This window comes from Phyllopteryx taeniolatus, chromosome 17 (genome assembly GCF_024500385.1).
Source record: "Phyllopteryx taeniolatus isolate TA_2022b chromosome 17, UOR_Ptae_1.2, whole genome shotgun sequence".
NCBI classification, from domain to species: Eukaryota; Metazoa; Chordata; class Actinopteri; order Syngnathiformes; family Syngnathidae; genus Phyllopteryx; species Phyllopteryx taeniolatus.
This window is the reverse complement of record NC_084518.1, coordinates 6,567,817-6,588,802: the sequence shown is the minus strand read 5'-3', so window position 1 is coordinate 6,588,802 and position 20,986 is coordinate 6,567,817. Positions and strand designations below refer to the sequence as shown.

The following is a 20,986-nucleotide window of genomic DNA, read 5'->3' as shown; positions in this document are numbered from 1 at the left end:
TTGCAGGCACAATTTACTCAGGGATTACTCTGGCCATTTACCAGCAGGTCGTGATTCAGTGTCATAGCACAACAGGACATTCGAGCCACAGTAGCTGACCTTGACAATCAGTTGTCCTGCAGGTGTGTCCTGAACACAGTCAATGGTCAGGATCAGTGGAGGAAACGGCAATGAATAGCAGCCTTTGGTCACAGGAAGGCTCAGTGTTCCTTAAGTCCTTGTTGTTGATGTGTGCAATATAGCAGGAAGTGAGCAAATGCCCTGCAACATACAAGATAAGACCTCAATTTGTGCTTCTGTCAAAAATCTGAAAATTGTAGGCTATTGACTGCTGAATACAATGCAACAACATACAGTATGCCATATATTTGTGGCTTCTTTGTCACACTTGCAAGACATTACTAGAATTTCTCAATTTAACCTCATTGAACACAATCTGTTCCGGAACACTTGAGAACCAACTTTTTTTTTTTAGAAAAAAAATAAAAAATCCATGCTGCGATAACTAGCATAACTACAGGTTGATGACATTATGGTTTGAACCCGAACTAGCTAAAATTTTGATTTGTTTATGGCTGATGTCTTTGGACAAATGTTAAATACATGCTTATCATTTATTTATACAAATATGATATCATATATGTGAACACAAACAAAGCCTAAACATCAGATATTGTCATCTTTGGTAGCTTTTGAAAACATCTTGTGTATAATAAAAGACATTGTAGACATTTAAAGTTTCTACAGGTGCTTTGTCCCAGTTTTTGTCATTTACCCGAGCGGGAAGTAAATCCTGTTTTGCCGAACGCAGAAGTTGGTTTCGCATAACCCCTTTTTTATCCATCCATCCATTTTTTTTATACCGCTTGACCTCTCGCAGGTGTGTGGGAATTTGGGGCGAGAGGTGGGGTACAATCCTGGATTGGTCGCCAGACAATAACAGGGCACATACTGTATAGACAAACAACCATTCACACTCACGTTCTCACCAATGGGCAAACTGTTGGCCGACGGCACAATTCATATATGTATTCATCGATACAGCTTGACTCCTCACTAGGATAGACTCCAGCTCACCCTTGTTCTTATCCTGTTGACCTAGGCATCACAATTTCCAATCATTAAGTAATAGTGTGAGGGATTCAATTGCACATACCCACTATAAAAAATGGAACTCTTGACCTCAAAATAGGTATTCAATTTGTGATCTGAACATGTTTACTTGAGCACATTCGCTTACCTTGCAGCGAGACATACTTACAGTATGTTATCATTGTGCAGTTGATTTCTGTCCCAGCAACATATAATCCATTCCTTACCTCTTGATCAACTATTGTATTAATACTATTCTATTCTGGACACACCATCTGGAAAAAGAACATCTTCATTTGTTTTGGAGGTGGGTCCCACAATGGACTTTACTTATTTAACAAGGTCAATCCACACAAGCTTCAAAGGCTCCATTGGGATGCGGAGGGCACAGCTACTACGTACGTTTCCATCACAGATTTTCTGTGGCAACCCTCAGTGATTTAGTGGTGAGAGTGAGGGGGTTTGTGAGTTATTTTTAGCTTTATGTATTATTCCAAATACACTTGTAGGACACTGATCCCTCACCCATTATAATTTAAAACGCCTACTTGTCAAGGTTTCAAATATACAGTATATGACCAGTTGAAAACATCTGGTTTCCCAGTTCTCTCTGTCGTCTTGTCTGACAACAATTAATCCAAAAATATATTCTACGTACCTCAAGGATAGCACAGGAAAGGTCATGGAATACAGTTTGTCCAATTTACAACTATGGCCTTATCGCTAATTGCCTATTTCTTAGAATAATACTAAATGGATATGTAGCAAAGCCCCTTTCCACTTTGAGCTGGGATTATGGCTGTTTGAAGCCTGCCATCCTCATGTGTGTCCCCAGCAACTGGTGCAATTTTGATTTGAGAAAGGATTGTGGGATTTATTGTTACATACGTAATGACACGGAAATACAACAATGCGCTTTTTCCCTCACTGTGGGGCAGTTTACTGTTCAAAAATGAACTCACGTGCCAGCGTCTCTTGTAATCCTTTGTATTTATACTCATCAGCACTGTGCATAAGGCCAAGGAGAACAAGAACCTGCAGGGAGATCCGTGCAGGTTCAGCCTCACAGTCACATTCTTCACCAGTTCAAAATATGTCCAAATCCTCTTTATATTCCTTTTTATTGCAATTATCTTGGGCTCAAACACCTAACACTAATTTTATCACCTTAATTAAAGTCCAATTTACTGGATTAATGATGTAATTATAATAGATGGGGAACATGGCAGTATTAGCAGAATCCTCTTAAATTTGGTTTTTCCATTTTTAACTTAAAAAAAAAAACAATTTTCACATCAGCCGTTTAAGGTGATACAATTTACACTCCAGTTAAATCAAGGATTAAAAGTACTGTGGGTATGTAATTAATATACAAAACTGTCCATACAATTTTAACACATGGGATATGTTGCACTAATTGCAGCAGGCTGTTTTCCCTCATTGTTACATCACTTCTTTGTAAATGTTTCCCAAAAAAAACCTGAATCATTGTTGATAAATTAGGGGCAATGAGGTGCATTTATAACAGTTATATTGACAGGTGTACTGTGTACAGTCTGTGAGACGTGCACTCACAGTATACCAGTATGACGTGCAGTATGTGGGGGGTGGGGGTGTTGACGATTGTCACTTTGCTTGGACATCCCATCTCCATCCATGGAGCCAGAAGGAAAAAGGCCTCTTCTCAGGGGTCATGAGAAAGTTACGACTTGACTTTCCCATCACTGGGCTCTGGCCTAGGCAATCTCTTAAAGGCACACACACTTCCTATCTTCTTCATTCTTGGAACTCTCTTGCTGTCATTCTGTTTGCTGATATTCAGATTTTTTTGCTGCACCATTTAGAAAGAAGTACCCTGCGACTGACTGGCGACCAGTTCAGGGTGTAGTCTGCCTTTCGCCTTAAGTCAACTGGGATAGGCTCCAGCGCCCCGCGACCCTAACTAGGATAAGCGGTGTTGAAACTGGATGGATGGATGGATGGATGGAAAGAAGAAGACTATTTAGGAAGAAGAGATTTGGTGTGATATCAGTCGATCTGATCTGATTATTTATTTCACTCAATGAAATGCAAATACATTTTTGTCTGTTTTTAAATGTTATTTTCTGGATTTTCTTTAGATATTATGTCTCTCACTGTTAAAATAAACCTAATATTAAAAATGATCTAATTTGATGTGCGTCCTGCATCTGAGATGCACAAAAATTAGCAGGGACGCATAAAGTATGATCAATCTGCGTCTTAGGATGCAGAGATATGGCTTAGTACTCCGTCGTGGTGCTGGAAATCCGGTATATGATTTTTTTAATTTATTTTTTTGATAGGACAGGACTCCAGAGTGCGAGTTAATTTAGTTACATATGCGCCCTAATTACCAAATGGTTCAGCAAAACAACAACAACAACAAAAAACAGGGTGGTTACAGGTGCCCAGTTATTTGAGGAAGAAAAAAAAATTCCACGACCTGAAAGAACACGCATTAAAAAACCCATTGTGGTCTCTAAACCAATCAGAGACCCTCTGTCTGATTGACCATGTGCGTGTCTGTGTCTGTATGCGTGCGCACATGCGTGCGCGCATGCGTGCTTTTAAAGTGTTCAAAAGCCTAACACCACCGCAACGATTGGGGAATATTTTGGATTCAAGCCAGATGAATGCGGCCATCACGCGAACACCAATGAGCTGGTATGTCAAATTTGTATGAAGTCGCAACAAAGATAACACAAAACCTCAAAGTGACAAAATCCATTTTAAACACAACCATCCCACCCAATTTCTTCTGCTGGGAACAAAAAACAGTGGGACATTTCCCGTTTCCCATCAGCTTGCAATTATGGAACCCTTTGCCCAACTATGCAATTACAAACGTAACAGCATACAGTATATCGTGCACATATGCTCACATTATACAGTATAGCGTTACTCACTTTTGTAAGAGATGTAGCCATTGAACATGTTGACCAAGCAGCGTTAAAAGAAAGGCTGCAGATTTTTAAAAAGTAGTACAAATCTTGAATAAAAAGAGGTTGCTTTGATCTACTTGTTGTAGTGCTATTAATATTACTGGTTGGCACTTTTTATTAACCAACTGGAAACTTGATTGGCAGTATATTCCCTGTTAAGGCATTAATGCCTGTTCATACCTCTGTGCCAAATGTTAACAGAGGCTGAGTCTGTTTTATTTATATTTTTTGTCTGGGATATTTTATTTATTGTTCTACAATACAATGTCAATGTTCATTATTCCTAGAAAAAAGGATGTACTTGCATTATTATGCTCTAATATCATTATATCACTAGTATAAGTAACATCAACGATACTATCAATTGTCATGAAATCTTTTGGGAAAATGTATCGTCCTAAAAAATTTCCTATCGTGACAGGCCTAAAGATATATAATATATTGAGAGAGAGCAAGAGCAATGGATAACACAAAAACATTCTCCAAACAGTATAAAAAATAGTCTTCTTCTTTTCCTTTCGGCTTGTCCCTTTAGGGGTCGCCACAGCGCGTCATCCTTTTCCATGTAAGCCTATCTCCTGCATCCTCCTCTCGAACACCAACTGCCCTCATGTCTTCCCTCACGACATCCATCAACCTTCTCTTTGGTCTTCCTCTCGCTCTCTTGCCTGGCAGCTCCATCCTCATCATCATTCTACCAATATACTCACTATTTCTCCTCTGGACGTGTCCAAACCATCGAAGTCTGCTCTCTCTAACTTTATCTCCAAAACCTCGAACATTGGCTGTCCCTCTGATGAGCTCATTTCTAATTTTATCCAACCTGATCACTCCGAGAGCGAAACTCAACATCTTCATTTCTGCCACCTCCAGCTCTGCTTCCTGTTGTCTCTTCAGTGCCACTGTCTCTAATCCATACATCATGGCTGGCCTCACCACTGTTTTATAAACTTTGCCCCTCATCCTAGCAGAGACTCTTCTGTCACATAACACACCTGACACCTTCGTCCACCCGTTCCAATCTGCTTGGACCTGTTTCTTCACTTCCTGACCACACTCACCATTGCTCTGGACGGTTGACCCCAAGTATTTAAAGTCATCCACCCTTCCTAGCCTCACTCTTCCCCCACCACCCTTCTCATTCATGCACATATATTTTGTTTTACTAATCTTCATTCCTCTGCTTTCTAGTGCATGCCTCCATCTTTCTAACTGTTCCTCCACCTGCTCCCTGCTTTCACTGCAGATCACAATGTCATCTGCAAACATCATGGTCCACGGGGATTCCAGTCTAACCTCATCTGTCAGCCTATCCATCACCACTGCAAACAGAAAGTGGCTCAGGGCTGATCCCTGATGCAGTCCCACCTCCACCTTAAATTCATCTCTCACACCTACAGCACACCTCACCGCTGTTCTGCTGCCCTCGTACATGTCCTGTATTATTCTAACATACTTCTCTGCCATTCCAGACTTCCGCATGCAGTACCACAGTTCCTCTCTGGGTACTCTCTCATAGGCTTTCTCTAGATCTACAAAGACACAATGTAGCTCCTTCTGACCTTCTCTACAATTTTCCATCAACATCCTCAAGGCAAATAATGCATCTGTGTTACTCTTTCTAGGCATGAGTATAAAAAAAAGAGTAACAACTGTAATAAAAGTCTGCAATATAGCGGAACCGCAAACTAAATTAAATTCAATTAAATTAAATCAAATTAAATTACCGTATCTGTATTCCGTGATGATAAATTGCAGGGACTCATTGTTCCCTGGTTGGGAGTCATTGTTTCCATGACATGCATTCTGGGACTCACATACTCTCAGGTATAAAAGTTTCTCCATCCATCCATTTTTTGTGCTGCTTAGCCTCACTCGGGTCGTGGGTGTGCTGAAGCCTATCCCAGCTATCTTCGGGCGAAAGGCGAACTGGTCGCCAGCCAATCGCAGGGCACTTATAAACAAACAACCATGAACACTCACATTCATACCTATGGGCAATTTAGAGCCTTCAATCAACCTACCACGCATGTTTTTGGGATGTGGGATAAAACCGGAGTACCCGGAGAAAACCCACGCAGGTATGCTGCTAATGATCAGTCGTGGCAAATCCGGGTGGCAGGGGACCAAAATATTGCTTATGTTCTCACCAGGAAGATGTCTGGGCGGCGTCTCCAGACAACATGATAAACTTGGAATGTGGAATATATTCAAGAGTATCATAAGACATATCTCTGCACAAAACTATTATCCTGATTATTTTATTGACAAGGATAATGTAATTTGTAATAAGAATGAGGTGGCTTATGAATCCCAGTGCAATGTTTCTCACTGCAGTGGAAAAGAAAGAAAAACTGGACATGTTAAAAAAAATGTAAAAAACAAAAAATCAACTGATTATTATGATATGGACATGACAATTGTGAAAGAAGTCATTGAAGGGATTTCAAAACCACCAACATATAATTTATCATTTCAAACTGGTACATTTTCAAACAAAATGAAAATAGCCAAAGTCATTCATTCCACTTTATAAAACTGGGAACAAACATGACCTCACTGATCACAGACCTGTCTATTTACTAGATTTTACACCGATCTGATCGGCTTGATCGGTATCGGCCGATAATTAGCATTTTATGATGATCAGCTGATAGGCTTTAATGTCATAATTCGCCGATCCGATCAATGACGTCAAGACATTTAACTCCGCGTCTTCGTCGTGTATGAATCCAAACGCTTCGCCATTGTGTACGTGATGCGTGTATTATAAGAACAAAATGGGGAAAAACGTGTGATGGTGGTCACCGGTGCTCGGAGATTACATTCATTTAAAGATTGCTTGAGGTATGTTCATGTATTTTTAATACAATATGGCTCGCAAGCAGGCAACAAAACGTTCTGTAGCCTACGGTTATGTCAAATCATTCTCTAAAGTTTTGGTGTGTGTGAAGTAATTTAATTACAATAAAGTAATTCAATTACAATAAGTTAGCACCCATTATTTCTGTCATGTTGTAATGTTTTTTTGACCTGACTGATTAGAATACATGACTAGAGTGTGATTTCTAACCCTTATGGAGCGAAGGTCCATATTTTACAAAATCTCACGGCACACCAACAAACAAAAATGTCACAAAAGGTAGATACACAGTAATTACCGTATGTACTTCCTGCCAGCTAATAGAAGAGCGTTTATTTGTTCTGTCTGTCACTATGACTCACTGGCATAAATAGGGGAACAAAGATACATTATTTCTTGTAAATGACAAATTTTTTGAACAGTCAAATAAAATTTGCTAATTTCCCACGGCACACCTGAAGATTGCTCATGGCACACTAATGTGCCACGGCACACTGGTTGGGAATCACTGGACTAGATAATATTTTTGAAGATACTCAGTATACAGTACACAAGTATATACAGTAAATGAACAAGTCATTTAAATAGACACATTGCTCCATCTTGTGATCAGATCGGTGATCGGTTATCGATTTTTTAAACTCGCTGATTGGTGATCAGCCCCAAAAATCCTGATTGTGTAAAGCCTACTATTTACTTCTATGACTTTCCAAAATATGAGAAAAACTGTTCGATAATAGACTGGCTATGTTCATAGTTAAGCACAAATTACTCTCCAACAGTGAAAATTATTTCAGATTTGGCAGATCAACATCACTGGCAATAACAGAGGCTATTGAAGAAATAACAAATGCTATCGAACCCATGCTATTGGAATATTTATTGATATTACGAAAGGCTTTGACACAATTAACCAAGCTATATTAATTAAAAAAACAAAAAGGTATCGCATTAGAGAGACAAAAGAGACAACAGTTTGTTAAGTTGGGTGACTGTATCATATTTGAATACTGTTCGTGATGTACCCCAAGGGCCAGTGTTGTGCCCTAAACTATTTACTGTACATCTGTCACATATATTTAAACTTGTTTTGTTTGCTTTTGACACCAATATTTTCTGTTCCGGCGAGAGTTTAAATAACCTATTGGATGAAATCACTGAAGACATGAAGAAGCTGAAAATCTGTTTTGACCGAAACAAATTATCATTAAACTTAAATGAAACTAATAATATTGTTTGTGAATTGCAGAACAAATGTACAAATACAAATAAAGATGGATGGGGTGCAGATTGAAAAGGTACATGAAAATAAATTCCTAGATGTCATAATAAATGGAAAAAAATCCGTTGGACAGATATGGTAAACAGAAAAAAATAGTCATAAAAACAGGTGGAATTTTTTTTGTCAGAAAAACAGAAAAAAATAGTCAAAAAAACAAAGCCCTCAAAAAAATTACTCAGAAAAACAGAAAAAAATAGTCAGAAAAACAGGTGGAAAAAAATTAGTCAGAAAGACAGAAAAAAATACTAAGAAAACAGGTGGAAAAAAAATTGTCAGAAAAACAGAAAGAAATAGTCCGAAAAACAAAGCCCTCAAAAAAATTACTTAGAAAAACAGGATATTTTTGTTATCCAAGTGAATGCAATACGCTTCCGTAATATACAAATCAAACTATATAGAAGCATTTCAGTTTTAAATAGAGCTAAATGGTTCACGCCTCATCTTGTACCGTTCCATAATCTTGCCATATTTTAGTGACTGCGTCAAAATTAGGAGCACTAACTACATAAATTCAGTCAGTTCACAAATAACTACTAACAAAAATAAGGGCAAAAAGTATAATCCATGAAGTTGGTTATCTGGAGCACACCCACCCACTCATTTTACAGTCAACGTTATTTAAATTTGTTAAAATAGTGAAGAGTTCCAAACAGCACAGTGCGGCACATGTGCAAAGTTAAAAACATATATAGTGATGCATTTTCAAGACAGAGTAGGGGGTTATGAATTAAGAGGAAAATATAACTTCAAAATTAAGAGAATTCACACAGAATTTGAAAAAAGATCTGTATTTCATTCTGTGAGGTCAGAATATGAATCAGTTTAGGTGAAGGATTAAAACAGTGCACAAATATAAATCAAAAAGTAAAATTTTTATGGGATACAGAGATGAAACAGCGCTGTGATAGACAGTCACTTGGTGTTCAGAGGAGTGTTGTTGATTCTTTCTTTCTTTCTTTCTTTCTTTCTGCCGGGGTTGGGTTCCAGACCTTCCCCCGCAATAAGTGAAAATGTGCAATATAGAAATACCCTGTTTAAAAACACCCTAGGCATGTTTTTCCAGGATATACAGCACTTCAGACTTTTTTAAGGTCTTTAAACACACCCTTAAAATCATATAAAACCATTCAAACATATAATATATTGAGTGGAAGTAGAAACATACAGGTGGATTACGTCTTGTGCAGAGGGTGTAGTCTGAAGGAAGTTACTGACTGTCAGTTCGTGGTAGGAGAGAGTGTGGCTAGACAGCATAGGATGGTGGTGTGTAAGATGACTCTGGTGGTGGGGAGGAAGATTATGACGACAAAGGCAGAGCAGAGAACCATGTGGTCGAAGCTGAGACAGGACGAGTTTTGTGCGGCTTATCGGGAAGAACTGAGACAGGCTCTCGGTGGACAGGAGGAGATTCCAGAAGACTGGACCACTACAGCCAAGGTGATCAGAGAGACAGGCAGGAGAGTACTTGGTGTATCTTCTGGCAGGAAAGGAGAGAAGGAGACTTGGTGGTGGAACCTCAAAGTACAGGAAATTATACAAGGAAACAGGTTAGCTAAGAAAAAGTTGGACACTGAGAGGACCGAGGAGAGGAGAAAGGAATACATTGAGATGCGACGTAGAGAAAAGGTAGAGGTGGCAAAGGCCAAAGAAGAGGAATATGATGACATGTATGCCAGGTTGGACACAAAAGAAGGAGAAAATGATCTATACAGGTTGGCCAGACAGAGGGATAGAGATCGGGAGCATGTGCAGCAGGCTACGGTGGTTAAGGATAGCGATGGAAATGTGTTAACTGGTGCCAGTAGTGTGCTGGATAGATGGAAAGAATACTTAGAGGAGTTGATGAATGAGGAAAATGAGAGAGAAGGAAGAGTAGAGGAGCCAAGTGTGGTGGACCATGAAGTTGTAATGATTAGTAAGGGGGAAGTTAGAAAGGCATTAAAGAGGATGAAAAATGGAAAGGCAGTTGGTCCTGATGACATTCCTGTGGAGGTAAGGAAAACATCTAGGAGTGGTGGGTGTTGGGTTTTTGACTAGCTTGTTCAACAGAATTCTAGCGGGTGAGAAGTACAGAGAAGGTCAGAGGGAGCTACACTGTGTCTTTGTGGATCTAGAGAAAGCGTATGACAAGAGGACCCAGAGAGGAACTATGGTACTGCATGCGGAAGTCTGAAGTGACAGAGAAGTATGTTAAAATAATACTGGACATGTATGAGGGCAGCAGAACTGTGGTGAGGTGTACTGTAGGTGTGACAGAGGAGTTTAAGGTGTAGGTGGGACTACATCAGGGATCAGCCCTGAGCCCCTTCCTGTTTGCAGTGGTGATGGATAGGCTGACAGATGAGGTTAGACTGGAATCCCCGTGGACCATGATGTTTGCCGATGACATTGTGATCTGCAATGAAAAAGCAGGGAGCAGGTGGAGGAACAATTAATGGATGAATTAAAAATGGATGGATGGATGGATGTCATACTGTACTTCTGTGACCTAATATTTCATGTTTTATGTGTCATCACTCGCTGTAGATATTTTCTATTTATTTGCATTCTTTTTTGCTGGTTTGTTCGTTCTGTGCTTCGGCGCGGTTTCGACTTGAACTGCTAGACAGTTATAGAGCTGCATGTTTTTGTCTCTCGGCTCCGATTTCTGCCTTGATGATCTGTCACTAATGTCATAAGTCTTTTCTCCCTTCCAGTAATGTTAGGCACCCGTGATTCCAGAGATGCAGGCAAAAACAGCAAGACCTCTGTTAATAATACCATTGGTGATCTGTTGGTCTCTCTCTCTCTCTCTCTCTCTCTCTCTCTCTCTCTCTCTCTTTCTCTCTCTCTCTCTCTCTCTCTCTCTCTCTCTCTCTCTCTCTCTCTCTCAAGCTCCCTCGCTGCCTCTCAGCCTACTGCTGCTCTCCTCTATCATGCTCTCAATCCAATCAGTTAAGGCAGACGGCCATCCCACACCGAGCCTCAGGACTGCTCGAGGTTTCTATCTAAAAGAGGAGGTTTTTCCTTCCCTCCATCGCCAAGGGCTTGCTCATGTGGCGTTCATTCGTCTTCAGTTGATCTCTTACCTTTTTTCAGTTATTAAAACACATTTCTTGAAACCTCCCCCGATTTTCTCAACACCTAAACATCCATCCATCCATCCATTTTCTGAGCCGCTTATCCTCACTAGGGTCGCGGGAGTGCTGGAGCCTATCCCAGCTATCATCGGGCAGGAGGCGAGGTACACCCTGAACTGGTTGCCAGCCAATCGCAGGGCACATATAAACAAATAACCATTCGCACTCACATTCACACCTGAGTCTGCAATTAACCTACCATGCATGTTTTTGGGATGTGGGAGGAAACCGGAGTGCCCTGAGAAAACCCACGCAGGCACGGGGAGAACATACAAACTCCACACAGGTGAGGCCGGATTTGAACCCGGGTCCTCAGAACTGTGAGGCAGATGTGCTAACCAGTCGTCCACCGCCCCGCCCAGCGCATAATAAAATTCCACATTCCAAAAATGGAAAATTTTAAAAATGAAAAATTGACTCTATACCGGGGTCACAGATGGTGTAGTGGTACACTCGTCTGACTTCAGTGCGGGCAGCGTGGGTTCAGTTCCCACTCAGTGACGGTGCGAATGTGATTTCAAGTGCTTGTCCGTGTCTATGTGTGCCCTGTGACTGACTGGCGACCATTTCACGGTGTAGTTCGCCTTTCGCCTGAAGTCAGCTGGGATAGGCTCCAGCGCCCCGCGACCCTAACCAGGATAAGCGGTGTTGAGAATGGATGGAATGGATGACTCTATACCTCTAACAGTATGTATTAAATAAGACGTGCTTTTTGCTCAATGCACATAGAAATGATCGAGTAAGCAAATGATCCAAGCAGCCTGTGCCTTGGACAGATGTCGCAACAAGTAGTCAACAACAACTGCCACCTCACATCCCTTCGACCTGTCCATCAAAAAAAGTTAATAAAGCCCTTGACAGACGGGAATTGAGGGCACTGGCTTAGACAAGATAGGCTGTGTTCAATTACTCATACTTGAGGTATTTAGGTGGGGGATGGGGCGAGAGCCTGATGTACTTATGACATCAGGCACATTGACGTAATCCTGGATTCCTTGTTGAAGTTTTTGGCCAGCTCATTAATCATTGTCATATTGTCATAAAGGGGTCACAGATGGTGTAGTGGTACACTCGCCTGACTTCAGTGCGGGCAGCGTGGGTTCAGTTCCCACTCAGTGACGGTGCGAATGTGATTTCAAGTGCTTGTCCGTGTCTATGTGTGCCCTGTGACTGACTGGCGACCATTTCACGGTGTAGTTCGCCTTTCGCCCGAAGTCAGCTGGGATAGGCTCCAGCGCCCCGCGACCCTAACCAGGATAAGCGGTGTTGAGAATGGATGGATGGATTGTCATAAAACAATTTGTTTTTATAGGGGTTTCGTTTCCCTGCTCTGTTACATCAGAGGGCAATACTGTGTATCATAAATGAACTGAAGGACTTTCTCTGAGTTATTTCACAAGATAGGCATGGTGTAAATTAGAGGTGGGTATCACAGAGTACCTAATATTATAATAATATTACAATATCTTATTTACAGTTATTTTTATAATCAATATATTGGGGTGGAAATATCTGTGATTCTTTATGATGATTGTAAACCAAGAAGGGGAATATTTGTGTAATTGGTTTCCTTGCATATACCAAAATTAAAAAGGCAATATTTAAATATATAAATAACTTACAATATGATATGTGATATTAATATTTTTATTCTAAATACTGTGAAGAAAATGCAAGATTTTGCCTTTTTTTAGTATTCCATTGTCTCTATGGTGCCTCAGTAAAAATGAAATATGAATTAAAATCGTCCATGCATTCCTGAGTTCCGGATGTTTTTCTGCCGAGAGGCCTGAAATCAGGTCATTTGAATTTCTCGGGTTTATCTATGTCACTAATGAAGATCTTTGCCTACCTCTCAATTCCTGAGCCAGTGCTGTCAACATAGCAAAAGGCGTACTCTCACAAGTGGTTCTTCTACATGGAGGCAACCAAGAAAAAAGGGTGTGGTCTAAGCCAAATATGGACAAAGTGGATACAAAACTGGGTCGAACAGAAGTAGCTGTCAGAAGGGCCTTTTCTGGACAATTGTATGACTAAAGCAAGGTGTTTTTTAAAATTAAATTTCCACTTTTATACTAAGTGCATGTTATAGAGTCCCTCTATAGAGATCCCCCTCCTTGAGCCATCACCTTATCGTGGTGGAGGGGTTGTGTGTCTCACTGATCCTAGGAGCTAAGTTGTCTGGAGCTTTATGCACCTGGCAGAGTCATCCATGGCAAACAGGTCCTAGGTGAGGGACCAGACAAAGTACGGCTCAAAGACCCCTTATTATGATGAACAATATTGGATCTCGTTTTCCCTCGCTCGGACACGGGTCACTGGGGCCCCCTTCTGTAGCCAGGCCTGGAGGTGGGGCTCGAAGGTGAGCGCTTGGTGGCCGGGCCTGCAAACATGGGGCTTGGCCGGGCACACCCGAAAGGGTAAGTTGGGTCCCCCTTCCCATCGGCTCACCACCTGTGTGAGGGGCCAGAGGGGTTGGGTGCTCTGTGAGTTGGGCGGTGGCAGAGACCTTGGCGATCCGATCCCCGGCTACAGAAGCTGGCGCTAGGGACGTGGAATGTCACCTCTCTGGCGGAGAAGGAGCCCGACCTGGTGTGCGAGTTCCGACTACATATAGTCGGGCTCACCTCCACACACGGCTTGGGCTCTGGTGAACGCCTGGTGGCCGGGCCTGCACCCATGGAGCCCGCCCGGGAACAGCCCGAAAGGGTAACATGGGTCCCCCTTCCCATTGGCTCACCACCTGTGGGAGGGGCCATAGGGGTCGGGTGCAATGTGAGCTGGGCGGTGACCTTGGCGATCCGATCCCCGGCTACAGAAGCTGGCTCTAGGGACGTGGAACGTCACCTCTCTGGGAGGGAAGGAGCCCGAGCTGGTGTGCGAGGTTGAGAAGTTCTGACTAGATATAGTCGGGTTCACCTCTACATACAGCTTGGGCTCTGGTACCAGTCCTCTCGAGAGGGGTTGGACTCTCTTCCACTCTGGAGTTGGCCACGGTGAGAGGCGCCGAGCAGGTGTGGGTATACTTATTCCCCTCCGGCTCAGCGCCTGGACATTGGGGTTCACCCCGGTGGACGAGAAGGTAGCCTCCCTCTTCCTTCGGGTGGGGGTGTGGGTCCTGACTGTTGTTTGTGCGTATGCACTAAACAGCAGTTCAGAGTACCCAACCTTTTTGGAGTCCTTGGAGGGGTGCTGGAGAGCGCTCCTGCTGGCGAGTCCATCGTTCTGCTGGGGGATTTCAATGCTCACGTGGGCAATTACAGTGAGACCTGCAATGGCACATTTGGGGAACAGTCCCCACGATCAGAATCCAAGTGGTGTTCTGTTATTGGACTTCTGTGCTCATTACGGATTGTCCATAACAAACACCATGTTCAAGCATAAGGGTGTCCATATGTGCACTTGGCACCAGGACACCCTAGGTCGCAGTTCGATGATCGACTTTGTGGTCGTGTCATTGGACTTGCGGCCGCATGTCTTGGGCACTCGGTGAAGCGAGGGGCGGAGCTGTCAACTGATTACCACCTGGTGGTGAGTTGGCTCCGATGGTGGGGGAAGATGCCAGTCCGACCTGGCAGGCCCAAAAGTATTGTGAGGGTCTCCTGGGAACGTCTGCCAGAATCCCCTGTCAGAAGGATTTTCAACTCCAGAACTTCACCCACGTTCCAGGGGAGGTGAGAGACATTGAGTCCGAGTGAACCATGCTCCGCGCCTCCAATGCCGAGGCGGCCGACCGGAGCTGTGGCCGTAAGGTAGTCGGTGCCTGTCGTGGCAGAAATCCTCGAACCCGTTGGTGGACACCGGCAGTGAGGGATGAAGTCAAGCTGAAGAAAGAGTCTTATCGGGCCTTTTTGGCCTGCGGGACTTCTGGTGCAGCTGATGGGTACCGGCTGGCCTAGCGGAATGCAGCTTTGGTGGTCGCAGAGGCAAAAACCCGAGCGTAGGACATGGGAGTAGTTCGGTGAGGCCATAGAGAAAGACTTCCTGACAGCTTCGAGGACATCCTGGTCTACATCCGGCGTCTCAGGAGGGGAAGCAGTGCACCATCAACACTGTGTATAGGGGGGATGGGGTTGACCTCGACTTGAGACGTTGTGAGAACGGGTGGAGAATACTTCGAAGACCTCCTCAATTCCACCAACACACCTTCCCATGAGGAAGCAGAGTCTGGGGTGTCTGAGACGGGTTCTCCTATCTCTGGGGTTGAGGTCACCAAGCTCCTCAGTGGCAAGGCCCCGGGGGTGGATGATATCCGCCCGGAGTTCCTAAAGTCTCTGGATGTTGTGGGGATGTCCTGGTTGACACGCCTCTGCAACATTGCATGGACATCGCAGACTTTCTGAATTGGCAGACTGGGGTGGTGGTCCCCCTTTTAAAGAAAGGGGATCGTAGGGTGTTTTCCAACTACAGGGGGATCACACCCCTCGGCCTTCCTGGTAAGGTCTATTCAGGGGTGCTGGAAGGTGGGTCTGTCGGGAAGTCGAATCTCGGATTCTGGAGGAGCAGTGTGGTTTTCGTCCTGGCCGTGGAACAGTGGACCAGATCTCCGCCCTCAGCAGGGTCCTCGAGGTTGCATGGGAGTTCGTCTCCATGTGTTTTGTGGACTTCGAGAAGGCGTTCAACCGTCCCTGCCTTCGGTCACCGCCCAGCTCACACTGCACCCGACCCCTATGGCCCCTCCCACAGGTGGTGAGCCCATGGGAAGGGGGACCCACGTTACCCTTTCGGGCTGTGCTCGGACGGACACCATGGGTGCAGACCCAGCCACCAGGTGCTCACCTTCGAGCCCCAGCTCCACAGGGGGGCCCCGGTGACCCGTGTCCGGACAAGGGAAAAAACTATCCAATCATTTTTCTCGTCATAGGGGTCTTTGGTGATGTGCTTTGTCTGGTCCCTCACCTCGGACCTGTTTGTCATGGGTGACCCTGCCAGGGGCATAAAGCCCCAGACAACTTAGCTCCTCGGATCATTGGAACACACAAACCCTCCACCATGATAAGGTGACAGCTCAAGGTGCTTTGTTTTCAAATATCCTTTGCTCTTTGTTTTTAAATGTTTTTAGTCATGTAAAGCACATTGAGTTAATTGTGTGTAAAATTCACTATATAAATAAATTTGACTTGTCTTGCCTCACAACATGGTTGCAGTATCTTGTACTTCTTTTGCTGTGGCATGCTCATATACAAGTAAAGTACTTTCCTTGTTGCACATTGTTTTACACTGAACAATAGTATTTACAATACAATTAAAATATTGTATTTATTTTAGTCAGATTGTAATCATGGGGGAATCTCACATATGAGGTAGCATTAGCCAAAAACCTGCCAAATATTTATTTTAGACTACAGTATATTGTTAAAATCAGATTCTTGACAGATTCCCAATTTCAACAAAAAAGCTTTCTAAATGTGCTCAAACGTCAGAAAAACTGATTGGACTTTCAACGATCAGAGAGCACCTTGACCTTACGTGCATGTGATTATTTTGAAAAGAATGAATGAATCATCATTGTTATTATCATCATTACCTTTATTCGATCATTGGCCAGGATAAATCACAGAGTTCTACGACTTCTACTTTTTTACTGAAATTTAAGTTACCAAATATGGTCACTTGCTCTATAAAAGACCTGCTTCATGAAGACATCATGAGAGGATTGAATGATGGCCTAATGACAATGACAGCATACTGTTTTACAATTACACTTGACATTACTTTCAAAGTTTTCTAAGTGGTCATTCAATTTTTTTACATATTTTATTGCTTACGATATGTTCTTGCATGGTAGGTAATTGTTGTTATTATTATTATATCACCAAAGCTTAAATTAATGAAGTCTTTGTAAAACAGACACATATCAAACATGATGTTGCTATAATTGTTTGATCTGGCAAAATTGTCCATCCATCCATCCATTCACATTCACACCTACGGAGAGGTTTGAGTATTCAATTAACCTAGTATGCAAGCTTTTGGAATGTGGGCAGAAACCAGAGTTCCTGGAGAAAACTCACAATGGCATGTTGAGAACATACAAACTCCACACAGAGATGTTTCAAAGGAGATTTGAAGCAGACTTGCTGACCACTACCTCACTGTGCTGCCTTGGTAAGATATGAAGATATATAATATGACAGTTACTGTTTACAGTTACAGTTACTTACGCAGAGTAAATGAGTGCATCAGAACGAGAATATACTGTACAGTACTTGGAGGAACACACAAATTAACTTTTTTTTCAAGCAGCAACATTAATACATGGAGCACAGACATCAATTCAACATTAGCAGTATTTTTAAGGGTAATTAAGTGGGTTAGTACAACCTAGACATTGTGTGTGAGGTGATGCTGACAGCAGGCAACAATGTGGAAAAAGTCATTATAACCAGGCTATTAAGCAAAGGCCTTTGGGGCATTTGAGCTGTACTGGTGAACTCATCAAGGCAGAACAAGAAAAGAAACAGTTTTATACAATTAAATGTACCCAAAAGGCTTTTAGATAATCATCTGCTGCATCCAAACTAGATTAAAGGACAAAATAATAATTAAAAAAAAGCTTATAACACATTTTTAAAATTGAAAACATCTTCCATTTTCACCACCTTTCACATGTTTCACTGATAAAGAAATTAAACACTGTGTTTTTCTTTTTTTTAACCTTTCATCAGGAACAGGAAGCATGTGTATTGTCTTGAATGAGTGTGGATTTGACATGAATTTAAGTTGTGTTCAGGGGTGTATTGGCCACCTAATGAAAGAAAAGGAAAAATAAGTAATAGAGGTACAAAAAAAGTTGGATTCAGGTGTATCTGTGGTAAAATCCTGAACCAAACTTTCTGTAAAGACTATTTAATGTGGTAAATAAATTTATCCAGGGTGTAATATCCATCCATCCATCCATCCATTATCTGAGCCGCTTATCCTCACTCGGGTCGCGGGAGCGCTGGAGCCTATCCCAGCTATCATCGGGCAGGACGCGGGGTACACCCTGAACTGGTTGCCAGCCAACCGCAGGGCACATATAAACAAAACAACCATTCACACTCACATTCACACCTACGGGCAATGTAGAGTCTTCAATTAATCTACCATGCATGTTTTTGGGATGTGGGAGGAAACTGGAGTGCCCTGAGAAAACCCACACAGGCACGGGGAGAACATGCAAACTCCACACAGGCGGGGCTGGGGATTGAACCCCGGTCCTCAGAACTGTGAGGCAGACGCTCTAACCAGTCCCCCAGGGGGTAATAAATATCTCAATTTTCATTTCCTAAAATTACTACGTCTTAAGAAACAGATTATAGCCGTACTGTATTTGTAAAAAAAACTTTGTGTGCAATCTCTACATTTTCCTATTCTCTCACTCTTGGCATTAGAGGCACCATTTTTATCCCCTAAGGATCCCTTGTAATAAGTCTTATCGTCTATGTCAAATACATACTCTAAGCAGATGTATACAGAATGTGAACATTTACATTCACTTGGCAAACAATGAATGACAATTGAGTGTTGAGGCACCATATACAAGTCCTCATTAAATATAAAGTGCGAACATGGTATTGTAATTTATTTATATGGCGATGCTCTCAGATTTGGGAATGAATCTCTTAAGCCCTGTCTGCACAAGGACATCCATTTTCCCTTGAGAGAAAGACTTATAATTTAGAGGGACTGCCTTGTTTTTTCTGTCACTGAATTTCTGCATCAAACACATTGGCCTTGAATGAGATAAAGAACGTGCTATGTAATTAGCCATTGCACAACTGGATATTTCATAGACCTAAATCTTGAAAACGTCCATTCATTTCATTTTTAGGGTTTTCTTTTTTAAGAAGAACATGCAGCTGATTTCCTTCAATACTGATATCTTATTGAGTTTGTCATACGAGATGATCAAGCTCAGTCAATAAGAAGAACAAAAGTCATCTCAAGGCACTACATATCACTGGAGAATCTTTGCATCTCCAAAACCATCACTTCTCAGCAAAACAAAAATTGGATGTTTGTTGAGCCATTAACATTGCATTGTCAAAGAGAGCAAACCAATTTCAACACTTTAGAGTGGTGAATAATTTGTAAAAATGACAGACACGTGGGGACTGACCAATGTTATGAACCTGTGAAAAAATAGGTAATTGACCAAATTTGGACATAGGAGTTTTCCGCCCGAAAGTGATGATACTGGTATGCAGCACGTCTCGAAGCAAACTCCTCACACATGAACACATATTAAACATGAACCCAAAATGGACCCCACTTGAGCAAGCACTGTACCAGTCAACACAGCTTTTGCTGACCTAAATTTGTTTCCTAATAATTAGTAGGATTTCTTTGTTTCTTTATATGAGAAAATAAACCCGTGTTTAAGTTTTTCCTGCCTAAAAGCTTACCTCGCACTTGGGTCCACCATACCTTGATACTACAGCTACGGTGACAAGTATATTATAATTTATATTAGTCATTACCCCCCACCCCCTTCTTTTATATTTCTGCACACACACAATTTCATTGTCTTTTATTAGTATGATTACCTACCTCCCCCTCCTGTCCCTCCGTGCGCTGCTCTTCTCCTTTTTTCTTGGCAGCTTCTCCTCGTGCTCATCTCCATCCAATCTCTCCTGCGGGCTGCAACTCCAGCATCTCATCAGCATCAATGTCTCAGGTCAGCCATGAGGGTTAGCGCAAAAGGGACTTTGATGCACTAACGTTTGATTGTTTTTATTGTTAATGTTTTGTCCACCTCCCACTGTGAATCTCTTATCCATTCTTAGATGGGATTTAAATATTGTTGTTCATGTGTATATGGAGTGTTGCTACAGTTACCTTGAAAAAGTGACTTAGCTACTTTACTGATTACTTGATCTTAAAAGTAACTTTGTTACTTTGCTGATTACTTAATTTCAAAAGTAACTAAGTTAGAAAAAAGTAACTTTTTAGTTACTTTCGGCAGCTGCCAAGTGGCTGGAATATCAATTATCCACAGTACAAAAAAAGCATTAGCTTAACCATACCCATTACTTGGTACGCCACACAGAATAAATGAATGACAGAATGATGTCATCGACATGAAGCAATAACTTAAGTATTAGTGTAGTTGAAGCCAAATTAAATGAGCAACTTAGTGCAGACGTGACATCCCAACACAATACAGTAAGTTCCTAAACGTAAACAAGCACACCATTCTCCGTACACTGCTGATTGTGGTCCATGAAGGCAACCGTGTGTGTGCGCATGTGCGTGGCTTTGTGCGCGTGCGCGTGGCTTTGTGCGTGCGTGTACGTAACCGTGAAAGTGAGTGACACACACACACACCATTGCTCCCACCACAGTAATTTTGATGTGAGAGCGAGAAAACCTTTTTTCTTACTACGTGACGTCAGCCTTAGCGCGTTCAACCAACTCAAAGACGAAGTTGCGAGTTCGCACTTTTCATTGTAAATATTTTTCAAGCTAAGTATTGGAAGTCCTTCAGTGAGTCAGTCCTTACCCTCCATGACCGATTGATGAACATGCGCTCGGTATGAATAATTAACCCACAACGCATTACACGTTTAACACGCCAATAAAACTATTCTTAATGTGTAAATAAAAAAGTAACAACAATCAAATACACTTGTTACTAGGACAATAAAAATAGTGTGGCGACAGTGAAATCGTGCATTTCTTT

The 20,986-nt window shown here is 42.2% G+C and overlaps 1 protein-coding gene across 3 annotated transcripts in view; it reads left to right on the top strand.

The window, feature by feature from the left end:
* The window catches only part of esama (endothelial cell adhesion molecule a), an 83,771-nt gene that overhangs the window by 1,669 nt on the left and 61,116 nt on the right, over positions 1-20,986 (top strand). Inside the window, exon 2 of one of the 3 annotated variants that reach the window (XM_061751043.1) lies at positions 19,905-19,981. The exons of 1 other annotated variant lie outside the window; for it this stretch is intronic. Coding sequence is in view for 1 of the 2 variants with exons in the window: in XM_061751040.1 (XP_061607024.1) it covers positions 19,843-19,981 (139 nt within the window). In the remaining variant the exon portion in view is untranslated. Of the gene's footprint in view, positions 1-16,289; positions 19,982-20,986 lie in introns of those variants that run through there. One more of the 3 variants, XM_061751040.1, reaches the window with a different exon arrangement.